The following is a 17,730-nucleotide window of genomic DNA, read 5'->3' on the forward strand; positions in this document are numbered from 1 at the left end:
GATTAAGTCTTCTTCCACAACTATGGTGTATAAATAACAAACAAACCAAAGCTAAACAAGCAATTCTAACAGATTTTTTTTTCAATCTTCCATGAAGGGAACATTAACTCGTGCCCGAACTGAACTGAACCCTGAATATCTGGACCTCCGTCCACGAGCTGAGCTGAATCCTGAATATTGGACCCCTTGCACCCCTTTAGTGAGTACTGATGGTCCCATTTCTCACTAAATGATCACCATAGATTCACTTAACGCAAGTCATTACTTTTAATAAACTCGAATTATGTTGTACAGCAGTTTTACTTGCGCATCCCATGCAATGGCATGTTAAGCTCAGTTATGATTTGTTAGATTCAGTATCATTTTCTCATTCATGACTCCATCCATGCTTAGGCATGCTTCTATGTGAGAGTGAAACAGACTCTGCTTTCTTCATATTGCCTCCTTCTTCCCTATAGAGTGTTTAAGTATATTTTACCTATTAGTTACTGTGGCATATTGTACTTACAACATCATTAAATTCAGGGCCTAATGTGATGCTAATATTCATGCCATTTTTACTTGAGTAATAAGTATTTGTCTCATTACCTCCATGCTTAGAAAACACAGTGCTTGATAGTCATCTGGGGGTTGGAGGAGGTTTGCTTGTGTTGCTGTGCTTGCACACTGGTGAATCTTAATGATGTCAGTTTTTCTTACTCTCTGTTATCAGCTACAGTATGTTAACATGGGGAGGGTTTCTTGTAAACTAGGAGTCTCACCATATTCTGGCTCCATTGTAAACCGCAGTGCCACGTTTATTCATTTTTGCCCTTTCATAGTGCAGGAATAATTTGCTGTCTGCAAATTCCTTACTCATCTTTGTGTCACCACCACTGCTTTATCTACTGTTTCTTTTTTCTGTCTATCTATATCTATCTAGTCTTCATGATGTCTGCATTGTGTGCATGGAGTATTCCACTGGAAAACTTGAATCTTGAGGTTTCTTTGTGTGAGTTCAAAGTCTTTGCTGAGGCATTAGCTAATCCATAGAGAGTTATTGATTTGAATAAGTTGTGGTCAATAGAGCCCCTCTATGTTAGCCATGTCTGTGTCTACTCATTTTAAGCACATTTTATGTTATTGTTGTGTGAACTATAGCTGAGTGATTGTAGTATACTGAACAAATAAGGGGAAATATGCTGAACCACACCCTTTAATTATAGCTTAAAATGTAAATGTAAATATATATACAAAGTATTGATCAGTGCATTTGACATTGTGTCTTATATTTTGTCAGGCATTGTGGACTTCATAAATTTGTGTTTTTTATAAATACTTAAGGAGAGAAAACAGTTTTATAACAATTTCTTTTACAAATCATTATTTTGTAGTCATAATCTCTTTGGTTGTACTCTGTTTCCCCTACATTAAAAATGTATCACCTGTTGTGCACTCTTAGGTCCACCATCAGCAAATGACTGTAGTGGCTACAGTCAGCACAACATGGTAAAATTATTGGAAAACTATGGAAAACATTTCCTGAGCATGAGACCCGAACCCTTAGATCTAGGGATGCACCGATATCTTGGCCGAACATCTGTATTGGTCGATATTTGCCTTGTTGACTGCTATCGGCCTATCGGCAAATGGGATGACATTCACCGATGGCAGTGGCCGATGTTTATCTGTTGTGTCGCATCAATTTTGCGCTGGCAAAATTTTGTGTTGGTTATTTGTATTTGTTTTATAGCAGGCTAGAAAGGCTTTTGAAGCAGTTACTTTTCAAAAAAAGAAGGTTATATTAAAGGTTGATTCATATTTTTGTACGATTGAATTTATGCTTATTCAAAGATAGTGTAATGAAGGGCTGAATGACAGTTCAGTTAGTTTTTAGTTATTTTTAGTTGTTTTTATAATGAAGATTTCTTTGTTTCCCTGGCACAAAAGGGGGAATAAATAACAGCATAAACAAAATAAACAACAAAAACATCGTCATCGGCTATCGGCCATATTGTATTTTAAACATCGATATCGGTATTGGCCCAGAATTTCACAATTGGTGCAGTAAGTTGTCGACAGTTATCAAGTAGTTATTTTTGTGTCATTCTTGTGTGGGCAAATGATGCAGAGTGAGAGAAAGAGTCCAATGTGCATGCATTATGGGAATAGAAAGCCATTAGAAACTTATTTCTGTGTACACGCTGGGTGAGCAGCTTTCTTTGAAATGAATGGACTGCCATGTTTGAATACTTTATCACTTGTTTAATACATCTGTGGCTGTGAGCACAAGATGCATTTTGACATCTGCCTGCCATATTCTCCTGCCCCACCACACATACTCTCCTCAGGCCATGTTTAACTATGTTAAACTTACAACTTACAGTATACTTGGCACAGAGTGAAAGCAAACACTGCACAATCATACTGTAATGTGCCAGCCTGATCTACGCTAGAGTGTTGCGAAACTGATGTCCTAAGACTCTGTTTCTTTTCTCTCCTCTTCTCTCTCTTTATTTCTCTCTTGAGTCCTATGCAATACATCAGAATGCTTATTAAAGAACTACAGATGCAGTAGCAGAACATGTAAATATCTCAGATGGTATCCCTTAGGATCCCCTTTAATGTCCGCAAAGCTGCTTGTGGACATTGTTCCTGAATTTGTGTGATTTCATCAAATAGAAACTCCACTGGTGATTTAAATAAACAGAAAAAATAGCTCTTTGTATAAAGTTTAATGAATGATTCTTACAAGTACCAGTCCAGTGGTAACGCAACACTTTGTCACTCATACAAATACGTCATTGCGGCTTTTCTTAGGTTATATAAGATCAAAATTAACAAATGTTACTTTTATCTTTGCTGTGAGTCATCTTTCTGTCATTAACCTGAGACATATTCCCCAAACATAAATGGTTTAGGGACCTGTGATATGATATATGGGACAGTCTGTGTTTTGTGTCTCCCTAAAGCTTACAAAGTCAATATTTGGACTTTAGCCTGATTTAATGAACAGTATTTCTCAGAGATCTCTCCCAAGCTATATTCAATGGGAGATCTCTCTGGCTTTGTTAAAGCACTGTGCTGTTTGTTTATTGGGCCTCACCGGACTGAAGAAGCTCAAAGACAAATACACACATGCGTGCACGCACGCACACACATACCCACACACACACAAACACACACACACACAAGCGCAAATGCATACACGCTCATACACAGTCACCAGAGGGGGCCCCTTTCTTCCAGCCCAAGAGGGAATGATGACTCTCATTATCACCTCAAAGCAAGATGGCCACAGTGCCCCTACTCAGCAGCCCTATTAAGTTACCAGACAGCTTTATTGTATTGGTGTTCGATAATTTCCTTTCCTCTGTCATTCGGAGTGCATCAGGGAGTTGTTGAATGGTGAGGGAGGGATTGGCAGAGTGGCAAGAGCTAACGTGAAAAGGCACAATTATTCCCTCCCATGTTTGGTTATTCTTGGACTGCTGAGCAGTCCATGGCCACACAGACACCTTCCCTTCATTAATCGTTTAATCTAATGCAAAAGTCATGCGGATAGTAATGGAATAGCTTGAGTTTATCATGTAAACCAGTCACAACACACAACAAATTGCATCCTCCAGAGTAGTTGTTTTGCGGCAGGATAAATACGATAAGAAACTGGAAGTCACCTCGTAGACTGCATATATCCCATTGATTTATTGAGAGTTTTTCACTCTGTGGTCTCCAGACTCATAGGGATCAATATACTTACTTCCATGTATATCTGTTACCAGTGTCTGGAGCACTGGAGTTTCCATATGTATTCAAATATTGCCGTGGGGGGAATCCAAAACAAGCAACGCTGTATGCTACTAAAATGAACTGTGATACAGAAATCCTTTTATTTATTCACAAAATCAAATCTGCCATGTGACATTGAGCAGATACTGCAAGAAATGACAAAGGTAAAACTTTACAGTAGTGGTCAGCAAATAGCAGCCAAATCTGGCAAAAGGTGATGTTTCTCCTTTCATTGTTCAAAACATTTACATGATTTTCCATCAATCTACCATAGATAAGAATGTAAATACAAGGCTTGTATAAATCCCAATAAATATGACCTCATACAGTAACATCTAACAATGTCCCAATGTGCAGAGAGGCAGCAGGCTTTCTGAACAGTGCATGCTCCTGAAATTAAGTCTAATAAATGTACCAGATGAATTACACATAAATAATATAATTTAGCTTATTTGACCAGAACAGATTTGTGTCAACAACAGTACTTTTATCCAAACATAAATGAAGCAAAGTATCAGCACCAGCTCATTATTGTGGATTACAGTCATTCTCAAAGTGATTTAAAAGTCAGTGGTGAGTTCTTTTTGTTCTTGGCAAACCACAGGAAGATGTTGAAGTGTTGACACATACGCAATAAATTTCTTCAGATGCATATTTTGTGGTGTGGTCTCAATTTTTTATTCTTCACTCTTATTGTTACAACCCGTAATGGAACTCCTTGTATTTGCCATCAATTTATTCATCAATTAAGTCTGAGACATAGTTGGAGACGTTGGAAACACTGCTATTTGTAGTAGACAAATAAAGGTACTTTGTGTCAAAATTTAACACAAAAATGTATAAAGAGTTATAGGTTGCTGAGACAAAAAATGTTACAACCATCTCTGGTCTCCCCTATTTAGAACCTTCAAAACTTTGGGGCATAGCTAAGAACCATGAGCCCCTCCCTAGCTAAAGTAACATTACCTGACTATCTTCCTCATCAATATCAGGCATCTTTCTCTTCTTGGAGAAATATTTCAACAAACTCATATGAAAATGCAATCAGGAGTATTTTATTACATAGCTTATATAAATATTGTTGGCAATTATTTTACTGAGCTTTATTGAAGTAATGTTACCGGTATTATGATTCACTGAGTTCACTAACATTAATGTTCCCTAGCTAACATTAGCTGGAATGTCATTTCACAATTTATTATTAATATAAATAATAAGTAGCTGACCATGAACATTAATAGAGAATTTATTGCAAATGTTTATTTAAACTGTAAAATCTATCTAACTCAATGCTAGCTAGTTAAATCTACCTTTTTTTTTGTTCTCCAGTAACGTAATCCTACGCTCTGCCCTGTTTGTCACTCCACCTGAGGAAAAAATGCTGTACTTGCGCTGTTGTTTATTTGGTTATCATGACTTCGCAAGTGACTGACATCCTGTCACTGTTCCTCAAAGTGGAGAGAGAGCGGACGATCGTTTGTTTGTTTGAGTTCAGTGGAGCAGACAGCTCTGCAGAGTTGTGTAATTGTGACTTCATGACGTTTCATGACAATTTTGAAGCAGTGGCGGCAATAATTTTGCAGCAGTGGGCCGTCGCTGCAAAATGTAAATAATGGAAACACTGTTCTATTCTAGCTGTTTAGCATCCTGTAAGTCATTTAGGTGTGCACATTCTTGTTTTTGACAAGTTACTGTTTAATCAACATTGTGTAATATTGGAAATAGATCCTAACAACAGTTATTAAGGCTCGGCAATTTCAGGACTGCAAAGCAGGGTTGTGAGTTTGAAGAAACATCTGTACCAAATTAAGATTAGGGAGTTGAGAGAGGCAGTTAGACAGTTATGTAGATTACACATAGGGTAAATGCATTACTTCTAAAATGTACTTATTGACCAAGCCAAAAAATCACATTAGCAAAATGCTGCAGACACTTAGCTATTAATGTTCACAGTATGTGGACCTTTGAACGAGACTGTGAGAGTGCTAAATCATATTTGGGTACGAGCTGAGATGAGAGGTGACTTTAGGGAGTTTGCAAATACAATAGCCAGTAATACTACAGCAATACCACATTGGGATTCCTAAGATACAATTTGTAAACTACACAGCAGTGAATGAGCTATTACTCTTTGGATTATTCTAGGGTAAATTTCCAGATTGCGATTTTCCACTGCTGTTTTATTTTTGACAAACATTTGCAAGATCTGTAACTATGTTCCATTGTGTTCCACATAATTAAAGGTTAATGTTTCTAATGGTAAAAGGCCACATTTGCTACATCACTCATCTAATTTTGGCACCAAACGTATGATGCATCTTACTACTGATTGGCCCATGGGGTCCCTGTATTAGTCATAGAGTTTGGTTTGACATTCCCTTGCTATTGGTGCTTTTTAATATATTTTTGACTTTGGATGTGAATCTTAATCAAGCAGTCGTAGTTACATCATTTTGTTTTTGTTATACTTTCTTTCTTGTCATATTTTTGATCTTTCACAGACTTAATGAGTTAATCAAAAACATCTCGAAGCTTTAAAATGAAATTACTTCCAAAGAAATGAAAGAAAACAGATTTTCAACTGCTATTTCTATATTTAGTACTGTGGATTTTTCTGAAAATATTTCTTTTGAATTTTTTACTAATACCGACAACTCTCCCTGAGCCCTTACTCTGAATAGTGCCTTGCAGCACAGTATGCAACAAGCCTCTGTTAACATTACAAATAGCCTTCTGTAACTCAAGTAAAATAATTTGCCTTTCTAGACCACAGTAGCCTTTGCACTGAAATGTTATTTTATGCAACAAAGCTTCATGCTGCATGTTTTACAGGCTCTGTTGACAGGAAAACTTTAAGGTGAGATTCATCAGTGATCCTAAGGAAGGTGCAGTTGTTATTGTGAGGGTTTGCCTGAGACTGTGTCTCAATCAGGTACAGGAGAGAAATGCTCCGTGGACTGCAGAGTGGAAAAATGTGATAAAACCAGAGAGAAGAGGAAAGGCCCAGGGTGATATTACTTTATATAAAACCAGTCCTGCTCTATTCTGAAATTCTAAATGACATTGCCTCTATACATTGCTATACTTTAGACAGCCTTTCTGCTTTTTTAGCACTGATGCTCTGTTCATTAGTAATTTCATGTTATGGTAAGGCACAAGCTAGCGAAAATAATTGAAATTGTGCCAAGAAGTTTTGCCTAGGGAAAGCTTAATTTGTTTACATTCAGCAATTACTAAATAATACAAGCTGTCTCAAAAGTAGGTAGTATTTTTAGTTGTCTTGCTTTTTTCCAGCAATGCAAATCACACACAAAAACCACACACACTTTCCTTTTCATTGCTTGTAATACTTCTCTTCTCTTACCCCTCATCATCTTCATTGCTTTTTAAATTACATGGATGATTCCAGTTGTCCAACACACACTGAACAATCAATGAAACCCATGAGAGCAGAGTCATACACACTCTTGCCTGTGACACATTTATGTATTGTGGTGGTTACTGGAGACAGATACACAGTGTTCGATGCATGAATGCTTGCACTGTGCTTGTGTCATCATCTGCATAAGTTAGAAAAACATGTGACAAGATTTCATACATTACTGCTTTTACCACTAACTCTTGGTGTGCACTTCATTGTATACCTGAGTTTGGACTGTTCAGGGACTTTGTGTTTGTGCCTTTTCATGAAATAATATTTCACTATCGGCCAAAAAGACAGCAGATCATGTGGTGAATAAAAAGGAAAGCTTGCAAAAATGTTCAGACTAACTAGTCTAAGCATTACTATAACATTCAAATGGTATATTTTAAATTTATACTTTAACAACTACAACATTAAACATATTTATACTTAAGTATATCTTTTCTACACAAAGTGGAAACCTAGCTACCTGCCTAAAATCATAAGGCAGTAGTGAAGTCAGGAGTAATGGCAATGACCTGGATTAAGCTGCAGTGGCTTCATATGACACACTACTTACTCTTCTTGCTGTTCGACTTTCTCTGAAGGTCAGTTTGGCCATTAGCTAGATCAGCCTAACACTGTGTGCCCCACCTCTCCACTCCAGTTCTTCTCATCTCCCCTCTCCTCACTTCTCCTCCTCTCTCCATGGTTTGAAGAGAGATATGATGGGGCTAAATTTATCTTTGCAGAAACCAAAGCTAAGATGTTAAAAGAGAACTCCTGCCAGCTTGGCAACTGACTGCTGACCGTGATCAACTTCACCTTTGTGAGGTGGCTGTCAAAATAACATGCACCCATTTCTCCTCTGCCCTTCTCTCCATCCTTCTTTCTTTTTATCGTCCGCCTCAACTTGATCCTCCCATCCCCTTTTTTTTTATTAACAACGGAGCTGGTGGCTTGTGATAACTGGTCACTCCTCCAGGCATTGAAAGGCAAGGACACTCTATTATCCTAGCTAGATAGATGGGTTGAAATATTGCCTGCAAGTGGTAGAGCCTGCCAAATCCTCCAGTCTTAAAACCCCTTTGTCTCTGACAAGGAGGAACATTAGTGAGAGGGCCAGGTTCTTGGATAGGGATATGCTTCTCTGAATACAACATGGAGAGAGTAAGGCAGACACAGAAGTGCATCTGTGTGGAAAGGAATCCAGAAATTACATAATGTCTTTGTTTGCTCCATATATGTATAGGAACAATGTATGAAAAACAATTGCTGTGAGTAGCTGCTGTATTGTATAACTCTCTCTGTCCTCTCTTCTCTCCCCATATGGGTGTGTGTATGAGAGAGAGAAAGAGAGAGAATACTTTGTATACATTAAAATGATTAACATGGTGCAGGTAGACAGCCGGTCAGCCAGACAGCAGGGTCACATATTAATTAGTGTCCTAATTATCAGTGACCTTTACCTCGCAACAGTTCCAGACGCGGAATATGTAGCCTATTTGCAACTGGCAAGTGTCACTGGTTCATGCATCTTAAAATAAGCTGTGAGAAACAGCTGTTGTGTTTTATTACATCTGTGCTTCTATACATCTTAATGCTTTGGCAGTATGGCTGTTGTTTACAGAGATAATGAGAGATAACAAAAATGCTATCTTGTTTGCCTTAAAGAGCTATAAGGTGTTCCCTTTGGGTCATTTAGTGAAGTTTTGAAAACACAGTAGTGAGAAATACTTTATTCAGATTTTGTCAAAATCCAGTGAGTAAAGCTGTAGACACAGTGGACACATGAACAAAGAACATGCATATGCAGGAACCAAACCGTTACATTTTACTAAACTTGTGTAGCATAAGCCATATGCTTTGTAGCTGACAATTCTACTGAATTATAATTTTCTATATTTAATCCATTATTTCCTCTATTTACATCACCAACACATTCTTATTATTGAAAATGGGAAGTCATGCTCCTTGTCACCCGCTCTCCACAGCTCTTTGCCAGAAGGCTCTCCCCATTTGCTTTGCAGTGTGCACTCTCGCTTTAGTGCAGACAACAATTGGAGGATGGATTTTGTTTATAATATAAGTGATTTCTAAAAGGCAAAAACCATTTCATGTGATGTGTGGGGTCAGTATCTTCAAATCTATCTTTTTGGGCTATTATTCTAAATAATAGACTGTCTTCACTTGGAAAACAGCTGCACTGATCAGTTGTTCAAACAATAACAGTCACTGTTTTTATTTATTTTTTCTATATAATCTTGCCCTTCTTATTCAGTAATCAAATATGGCGTTGGAATTGTTTTTGGAATGCTTATATTCCATAGTCCTGGTTTTCACTACACCTGTGTATTGTACTAATACTTGTACGAATTCTTGTTCACATCACATACAGTAGTCCATTTATGATCAGACAATTATATCAAACAATGATATATTAGTCCATGTGAGAACATGATAACTCACACAGTTTGAGGTTCCCAGAACACTCTGAAAAATGATCAAGGATGTAAGCTACAGTATTACTATTTATCCATAACTGATAGCAGCACGCTTTAAAAATTACCCTAAGAATAAACAATTTAAATCAATGACATATACAGTAAATATAATAAGGTTATCAAATACATCCAAGTACATAATCCATTTACAGCAAAGAAACATGTCAAATCAAACCCTATGAAGGATTAAAACTTTCTTGATAGGACGTTCATCTACGCACTAGAATGGACCAAGCCACAAAAAGACGTGTGCTACACTTAACTATTATGCACAAGTACAACATGTGTACTAATGCATTATTTATACTAGTCCTGTAGAAGGAATTTGTTGAAATGAGACTATAAGGGTTCTGAATTAGCATCCCCTTTAAGCACAAGATTCACATAAATTGTCCATCTGGCATCTCTCACAGAAATGTTCAGTTATGAAATGTATCACTGCCTCAAGGACTTCTTTTAAGCAGCATGCTCATCGTCCATGCTTTTTTAATTGAATTAAGGAGCACTCAGTGTGGCATCTCTGTTATCTTGTAGGTGTACAGGGTTATTAAAGAGGGAAGCATGTTAAGTCATTTGTTATCCCTGGCATTCTAATAAACATGTTGGCTTTGGGCAAGGCCTGTAGGTTGTCTGTGCAGTTCAGATTGATACTCCTGCCATATCTAGAGCTATACACCTCATTATCCTAAGAGGATGCTTAAGAGGAGATGAATCTGGGAGAGAGTGTGGAGGACAATGCATGAGGGAGGGAAACTGCTGCACATATTAGTGTTTTTGTCTTTTATAGGAAAGAGTCAGGAATGCTTTTCAAGCCATGTATGCGCATAGGAGCTTTGGTATCAAAATGTGAGAAAACAATGACTGAAATTTATTTGGAAATTATTGAGTTTTACGATAGAGTTGGATGTGTAAAATAATGGACAAAAGGGAATAAAAACACATAGAACAAAGACAGTTAACCTCATTGCCCCAATTATTCATGACAGAGATCCATGCTTATTTTGCTAACTATGTTTTTTTTTCAGCTCAAGCACTGGTTCTTGACATATATAACCCCATGGGTTTTCTGTCAGGGAAGGCTTGATTTTACTAATTGGTACCAAAGCTGTTAATTGGAGCTGTGGAAACAAGAAATGGAGAATCGGAGGGTACTCTCTTGGGAAATATGTGTGTTCGACCTCATTTTCCACCTTTACTCATTGTTTTTTAACCATCTAATTGCAGAGAGGACAACAGTTTGTTGTCACAACAAAATGCCCTGTAGAGAAATACAATATGAATAAGAAACATATTACATACAGCACTGTATATATTTACAGTGAGATATAAAGGCCTTAGTGGCATATTTTCAAATTGGCCAATACTGAGTACCAATCTGATGCCAGTGCTCTTTTTTTTCAAAGTGTAAAATAGTTTCAAAGTGAAGACCTACCACTGCCTTTACGTTAAAAATTAGTTATTGTGAAGCACATGCAAGTGGCGAAGTATCAGCAGTAGTTTTATGCACAGTACAGAGTATTAACTTACCGCTGGAAAAGAACTAAACGTAACAGAAAACTGTATTAATGTGGATCAGTGATGATTATGCCACTTAATAAGGTCAGTATAGGGGCCCAAACTGATCCAATGGTTCGTATTACTGCATCTCTAGTTTACAGTAGTGAATAGCATTTCATTGTTAAGTTGCTATTATTGTCGCTGCTGTGGTGTTTTTGAACTGCATTTTCAAGAGAGTACATAGCAATCAGTGTGTCCATCCTATGATGCCTCCATCCTCAGAGTTTTTGTTGATAGATAGATAGATAGATAGATAGATAGATAGATAGATAGATAGATAGATAGATAGATAGATAGATAGATAGATAGATAGATAGATAGATAGATAGATAGATAGATAGATAGATAGATAGATAGATAGATAGATAGATAGATAGATAGATAGGGACACAGACACACATAAACACAAAGATCTAACATGCATATAAAACAGAAAACACAATCTCTTTTAGTAAATGTTTTCTACAACTGTGATCAGTAAAGCTCTTCCTGCAACGTTACTTCTTCTCAAGGGCCAAACAGTCATCCCCTCATAGGCTCAAATGATTTTCCATTGTCAGCCATATTAGCAGCTTGAAACTCCCTGTCACTTTGCAACAGCCACATGCTGTGCACCTTGGGAAATACAGTACGTACAATTTATCATGGGAAATCATCATCAAAAACAAATAGAGTGAGCATAAAAAGCATCCACTGTGAAATAACAGAATTGGAAAAATATCCCTTTGTCACTGCTGCTGCACTTCTTGTTATTCTTTGGTGTTTGGTGCTCACTCTAACCCAATATGTTGTGACACTGACAACCAAACAACATTTTTATTTATTTATTTATTTATTTATTTTGTGATGTGAATTGGTTTAGAGAGACACACCGACATCTTGCACATACCGTATCACTGCTTGGAGAAAAACATGTATCTCCAAAATATCACCTTTTTAGGAACTAAAAAAATAAACAGACTTTTTTTTATCTTGGTTACAATTTATTTTTGAGATGTTCCACTTTGAAAGGGCTTTATGAGCATAAGAGGTTGGAGAGTTTTCTAAACCCTTAAAGAAGCATGTAATCCCTCAGTTTATCTCAAAAGTCTCATCATTTTAACATTTATTAATAGGCCGTAGCCATGTGCAAGAGTTGTTGATATACTACTAATATACTAATAATAATATTATTATAATGATATCTGACAGTGATAAGCATATTTAGGACTGAAACAGACCACAAACATGAATTTAATTCAACTATACACTTTGATTGTAGTTCAACTTTTTCTCAAAAACACCTTTTTTGTGAACTTTATACTGTAGACCATTTTATTCTGGCAGTGGCAAGTCATCTTATCTTTATTAATGGGGCCATGTGACCAAGTATCATCATCAAAAACTTTCCAGTGACAAAATTCAACCTCGTAGGCAGCAGATGCTGCGGCAGCTTTTGATGTGTTGCCCAGTACTGAGAACCCATGCAGTTCAAGTCTGGATACTAACAAAATATCTTGATATGTACAACATACCCACATGAAGCCAGCAGTGCAGTCGACATGTTGGAATGGACATGTTGTCCAGAGTGCTAAATCTAAAACTTAGATTTAGATAGATTTACTTTTGTTTTTCTCAATGCCACTGTATCCTTGTGTTTGGGGAGCAGTTACAGTACAGGATGACAGTGTTGATGGCTTATTTACAATGCAAAATAATTAAGAGCCTTTATAGAGTTATCAGGTGCATCCATCAAAAGTAGAGTTGACTCATGTAGGCAAACAAATATTCTGTGGCTGGCTGTGGATAAAGCCCCACAGCTTACATATCAGTGTATCACAAAACTGTGAAAGAGTTGTATCTATAAGAGAGTAAAAGAGTTGTTTAAATGTTTCAGATAATTTGTTATACGGATAGGGTTGCTACAAGTTGACAAAGTATTGCATGCCAACAGATTAACTTAGTGCAGCACTTTATAGTAGACAGGTCTGTAAAGCTGTGAGTTGCAAAGCCCTATCTGCAAGAAGTGTAAAAGTTATTACTAAACCCCATTATTCTGGCGCATTCCTCAGCTTGAGATAAAATATTTTAAGCAGTGAAAGGCATCAAATGAGCAAAATAATTGATAATGAAATTTAGTCTTGTATTGTAGCTATTAAGCAGCACAGTTTGGCTGGAATATGAGACTTGTGCTTGATCACATGTATGCTCCAATTTGCAGAGTATACATTTTATTCATTTGAATAGACCACAGAAATGTTGGTTCAGTATTAGTTAACTGCAGAAATGCACCCTTCTCTTGTTGTCTTTTATATTAAAGGAATAAGCTGTGGCTATTATGAGCTTATACATACAGCATTTAGACTACATTCACATAGCTTTCATTTTAGCTTGTTTGTAACAATTCGCTATTAGATGAGCTAGCGCGCTGTGCTTGTGTAAAACATAGTGGTGCTGGATGAGTGTGTGTCTGTATGTGGAGGAGCCCAGCCCCAACACAGAGAGCAGGGGAGAGGCTGCAGCGTATTTATAAATTACATTAAAACATTAAAAAGTATGGATAAAAGAACCAGTAACATTGGAGCTTATCAATACAATGGTCTTTAATAATTTTGTCCTGGGGCTCATTTAATACCTAGTTTTGGTATCCATCCCTACTTACAAGCATATTTAAAATGAATGAGTAGATTTGATTTTTTAGGAGCTCACACAATTTAGAATTTTATGCAAATCACTACAGTATTTTTTGCTGTTTCTCACTCAAATTTAATCTAATCTCATCTAGATTTTGCACATTGTAGCATGTGAAATTACCAGAATAATTGTTACAGAATTTTGGCAAACCATAATCTTGGTGTACTAATGAAGTTTGCAAATTTAGGTAATTCCTGAGCACATCAGATGCATTTTTAGTAAATGTAGTATTTGCATTGACTTTTGAGTGGATGATGATGACATTTGACAAATCAAAAACATACTAATATGTCAAGAAAACAAAGGAAGTAAAACCAAAGGGTTTTAACTATGACTCTATGGCTTTTCCATCTTGATAAATCGACTTTATACTCCAACTGTCAATGCATTTCAGGGTTAGCTTTTTTTCCTTGAAGCAAAAGTATTGAAACTCTTTTTTTTTTCAAATAGTCCCTAGAAATTAGTTTGCAAAATAAGTTAATTTGAATTCCCAAATATGCCCCTGAACAACAACATCTGAGTGAGGATTTGATTATTTGCCCCTACACAGCAGAGATTATGGTATGCATTGACAGAAACTGTCAGGAATTCCCTGGACTTGCTTGTGTTGTTGTTAGTTTATAGCTCAGGAATTATAGAACAGGCAGCATGTTTAACACAGTCAGCTCATAACAAACAGAGTCACAGAGAAGTGGTGATTTTGATCAGTGGTTTACCTGAGGGGCAGGAATATAAAAAGGAATTAGATTAATCTTGCGTTTTTACATTTTTGTGCAGAATGCCATTTCAACACCTAATCATATCTATTTATTCAAGGTAATGTCCCCTATACATATTCACATTAATACACGCATCCACATACACAAACAAGCTCACAACTGTCAGTAATCCTTGGCCGATCAGAGGCTCTGGAGACCTGCCAAACAAAATCATCTCACAATTTGAACAGAGTTCAGTGATGCATATTAAATGAAAAGGGTAAAGAATTAAGCTAAGGTGTGGGGGGTTAAATTAATAAATAAATGGGCTCATATATATTTATAAATATAGAAATAAAAAGTTGAATCTCCTGTGGTCAGCCTCCATAGACCTAGTGGTCTTTGAAGGCATCATTAGCTGGTTTTATCAGCACATTGACCCTAAAACTGGTACCTGAGGGGCCTGACTGTAGTGGTGCAGGCATGAGCATATAAATCTTGGATGGATGAAATAAGACTTTGAAGTGGATTTTTTATTTGAAGGATTATACATCAGGGATTTTGATTCATGCCTGTTTTTTGTCCTCAAGGCCATGTACTTGTGTGGGTGGAAAGAGTTATCATTGACAAAATTATTAATGTATTTATTTCTTCTTCAACTAAAACAATGATATTTAGTTAATGAGTGAAAAACTTGGTGGTTTGTTCATTTTAATTGATTTCTGCGTTAATGACATCTGTTTCTGGGAGTGAAATAAAAGAATACAATGTAACTACTGTACACGTGAGGGAATTCCAGAGATTGAATCCTCACAAGACTCATGTTCATAACATTGACAATCTTTTAAACAAATAAACCAAACATTTCAGGTCACAAGATGAGAAGGATGCCTGAAGCGCTGAGAGCCTAAGCCTGTAAACCAAACCAATTGTCTTTTACTTCCAGTTTTTTTTTCTTTTTTGATTGTACAGTAAATTGGAAGTATAAATACCTTACAATAAAGATGATTATTTCAATACAGATGAAAATCTCATAACATAATCATTCTTATTTCATATGGATTTTCCTAATCCTAGTATATGTCGACATGACCTAGTTTGGTATCGAAATTTAGTGAATACCCTTACTTGGTAATCCTTGAATATAATGTAGGCACCCTTTCAGCTTCAATGGCCTATTTCAAGAAAAAAATGTGTTTGTTTTGAAACAGTCCTCTAAGCCATGCCATCAGGACTATGAATTATGTTAAAGAGAATCCACTGCAATTTTAAAGTTTCATTATTAAATAGAAATTTCAGTGTGTAGAATCCAGATGTCAAGACAAAGAAAATAGTATACTGGATCAAATATATTGACTGACTATGTGATATAGTAGCCCCCCATTCTTGAGCGGAGATAGACTTGCTCGTACTAGTATGCTATAACGGCAACATCTTAATTTCCCTGAATTATTTGCATGACAATAGGGTTTTTGTATGGTTGCGTATTGTTTTGTTTTACTCAAATAGTGGAGGGGTTATTGTTTCCAATATGTTAATACTGTTTTTTCCTGCAGGAATACTGTCTTTGAAGTAAACTCTTTGAGTGTGTTTGGTTCAAGTACCATTCTCAGGGGAGGGGGTTGAACTTCTTAAATGTAATTTTCCTCTTACCACCCTTGAACAGTCTTACTATGGCGGTTCTAACCTTGAGCCGTCATAACAGATAAATCCTTGCAGATTGTATTCTGATTAGATTATCTTCTTAATCTGCAACATATGCATGGCACTGCAAGCAGTAGGAATGCCACTTGCAAGGCAGAGTAAATGCAATATTAGCTGGATGCTAATACTTGCTGGCACATAGCGATGATACCAGGGGCAAACAATATTAATGGAGCACTGATCCAACAGCTAACAATAACCCACTTTATTACACAAAAAGTTGCATTCCCTGCATGAGTTCTCTAAAGGCCCTTTTTATTGTAGCAACCTTTTCAGGAACTCAGGAACTGTTTTAGGTACAGAAGGTACTTTTATTCATAAATTAATGTTTGGGTGAGTTTGAGAATGAGCATAGTGTGTGTGCACATACTGTATGTGTGCAGGTTTGTCTGTGTCTTTGCATCGTGGCAGACATTTGTAAGTTTGATTGTGTGTTGTCGATGACTGATAGATGTGATTCTGTTACCATTCTGCAGGCTCCATCAGATAATCCCTGCTTTTTGCCTTTGATTAAGGTTCTCTGTGGTATAATTTTGACACCTGCCGCGGTTCTGCATCATTCAACTCTGAAAAGTTCACTAAAATAAGTGTTTTGATCCTAGATGTGGCAGCTATTACAGCTTGAAATCCTTGTCTTTGACAGTAATTCATAGCTTTGCTTTTGATGAATTTGAAAAGAAGTATAATGAAAAAGGTTTGATTTGTTATATTTAGAAATTTCCAAACTGTCTTTTTGAATGTAACAGAATAGATGCTATGGTTCCTTCTCATTATTTTTTGCAAAATACCAGTTGTTGAAAACAAACATATTTTGGGAGTAGAATGAATGTAGCATAACAAGAAAATTGGATAGGGTGTGATACATATGCTTGATGAATTGATGGGGTAGATTTGAAAGATAGCAATCCAACTATAATCCTGTTTGAGTGGATTTAAGAACAACCAGTTGTAAGACCAACATAATGTCAAAATCTTGTAAAGATTGTCCAGTCAATCTTATTCAGTACACTGAAATGCAATTACAATGCCATTTCATTTTATCATCCACTCTTGGTAACCAGAGAAGAAAAAAACACAACAAACACTAAGTATTTACTGCACTGTTGGAATCATGCAAATAGTTTTGTTGTCACTACTAACTTCGCTGGTAGAAAGTGGAACATCTCAGTACTGTGTGAGTCCAATTAAAGCCCTTAAACTCACATTTATAGGTACAAATATTGGGATGATACAGTTTTCCCAGGGCTTCCGCATGCTGTAAAGTATCCAACTGTAGCTCGTTCAATCTTTCATCCAAGGCCAGATTGAGCCGTACAACTTAACAGAGATTTTTCTCTATTGATTAGACGAGGGCTTTTGTGTTGAAAGCAGTTTGCGACAAAATGCATTCGCAAGATGCCGATTCTAATAACTTCTAAAGTTG

General features: G+C 36.6%; 1 protein-coding gene across 8 annotated transcripts in view; it reads left to right on the forward strand.

The window, feature by feature from the left end:
* The window catches only part of LOC122876885 (protocadherin-9), a 198,772-nt gene that overhangs the window by 56,043 nt on the left and 124,999 nt on the right, over positions 1-17,730 (forward strand). For 6 of the 8 annotated variants that reach the window (XM_044197830.1, XM_044197839.1, XM_044197774.1 and 3 more), the window contains one exon: positions 98-199. The exons of the other annotated variants lie outside the window; for them this stretch is intronic. In XM_044197830.1, the coding sequence (XP_044053765.1) occupies positions 98-199 (102 nt within the window). The remainder of the gene's footprint in view (positions 1-97; positions 200-17,730) is intronic. 8 annotated transcript variants of the gene reach the window in all.

The sequence above is a fragment of the Siniperca chuatsi genome, linkage group LG1, assembly GCF_020085105.1.
Source record: "Siniperca chuatsi isolate FFG_IHB_CAS linkage group LG1, ASM2008510v1, whole genome shotgun sequence".
NCBI classification, from domain to species: Eukaryota; Metazoa; Chordata; class Actinopteri; order Centrarchiformes; family Sinipercidae; genus Siniperca; species Siniperca chuatsi.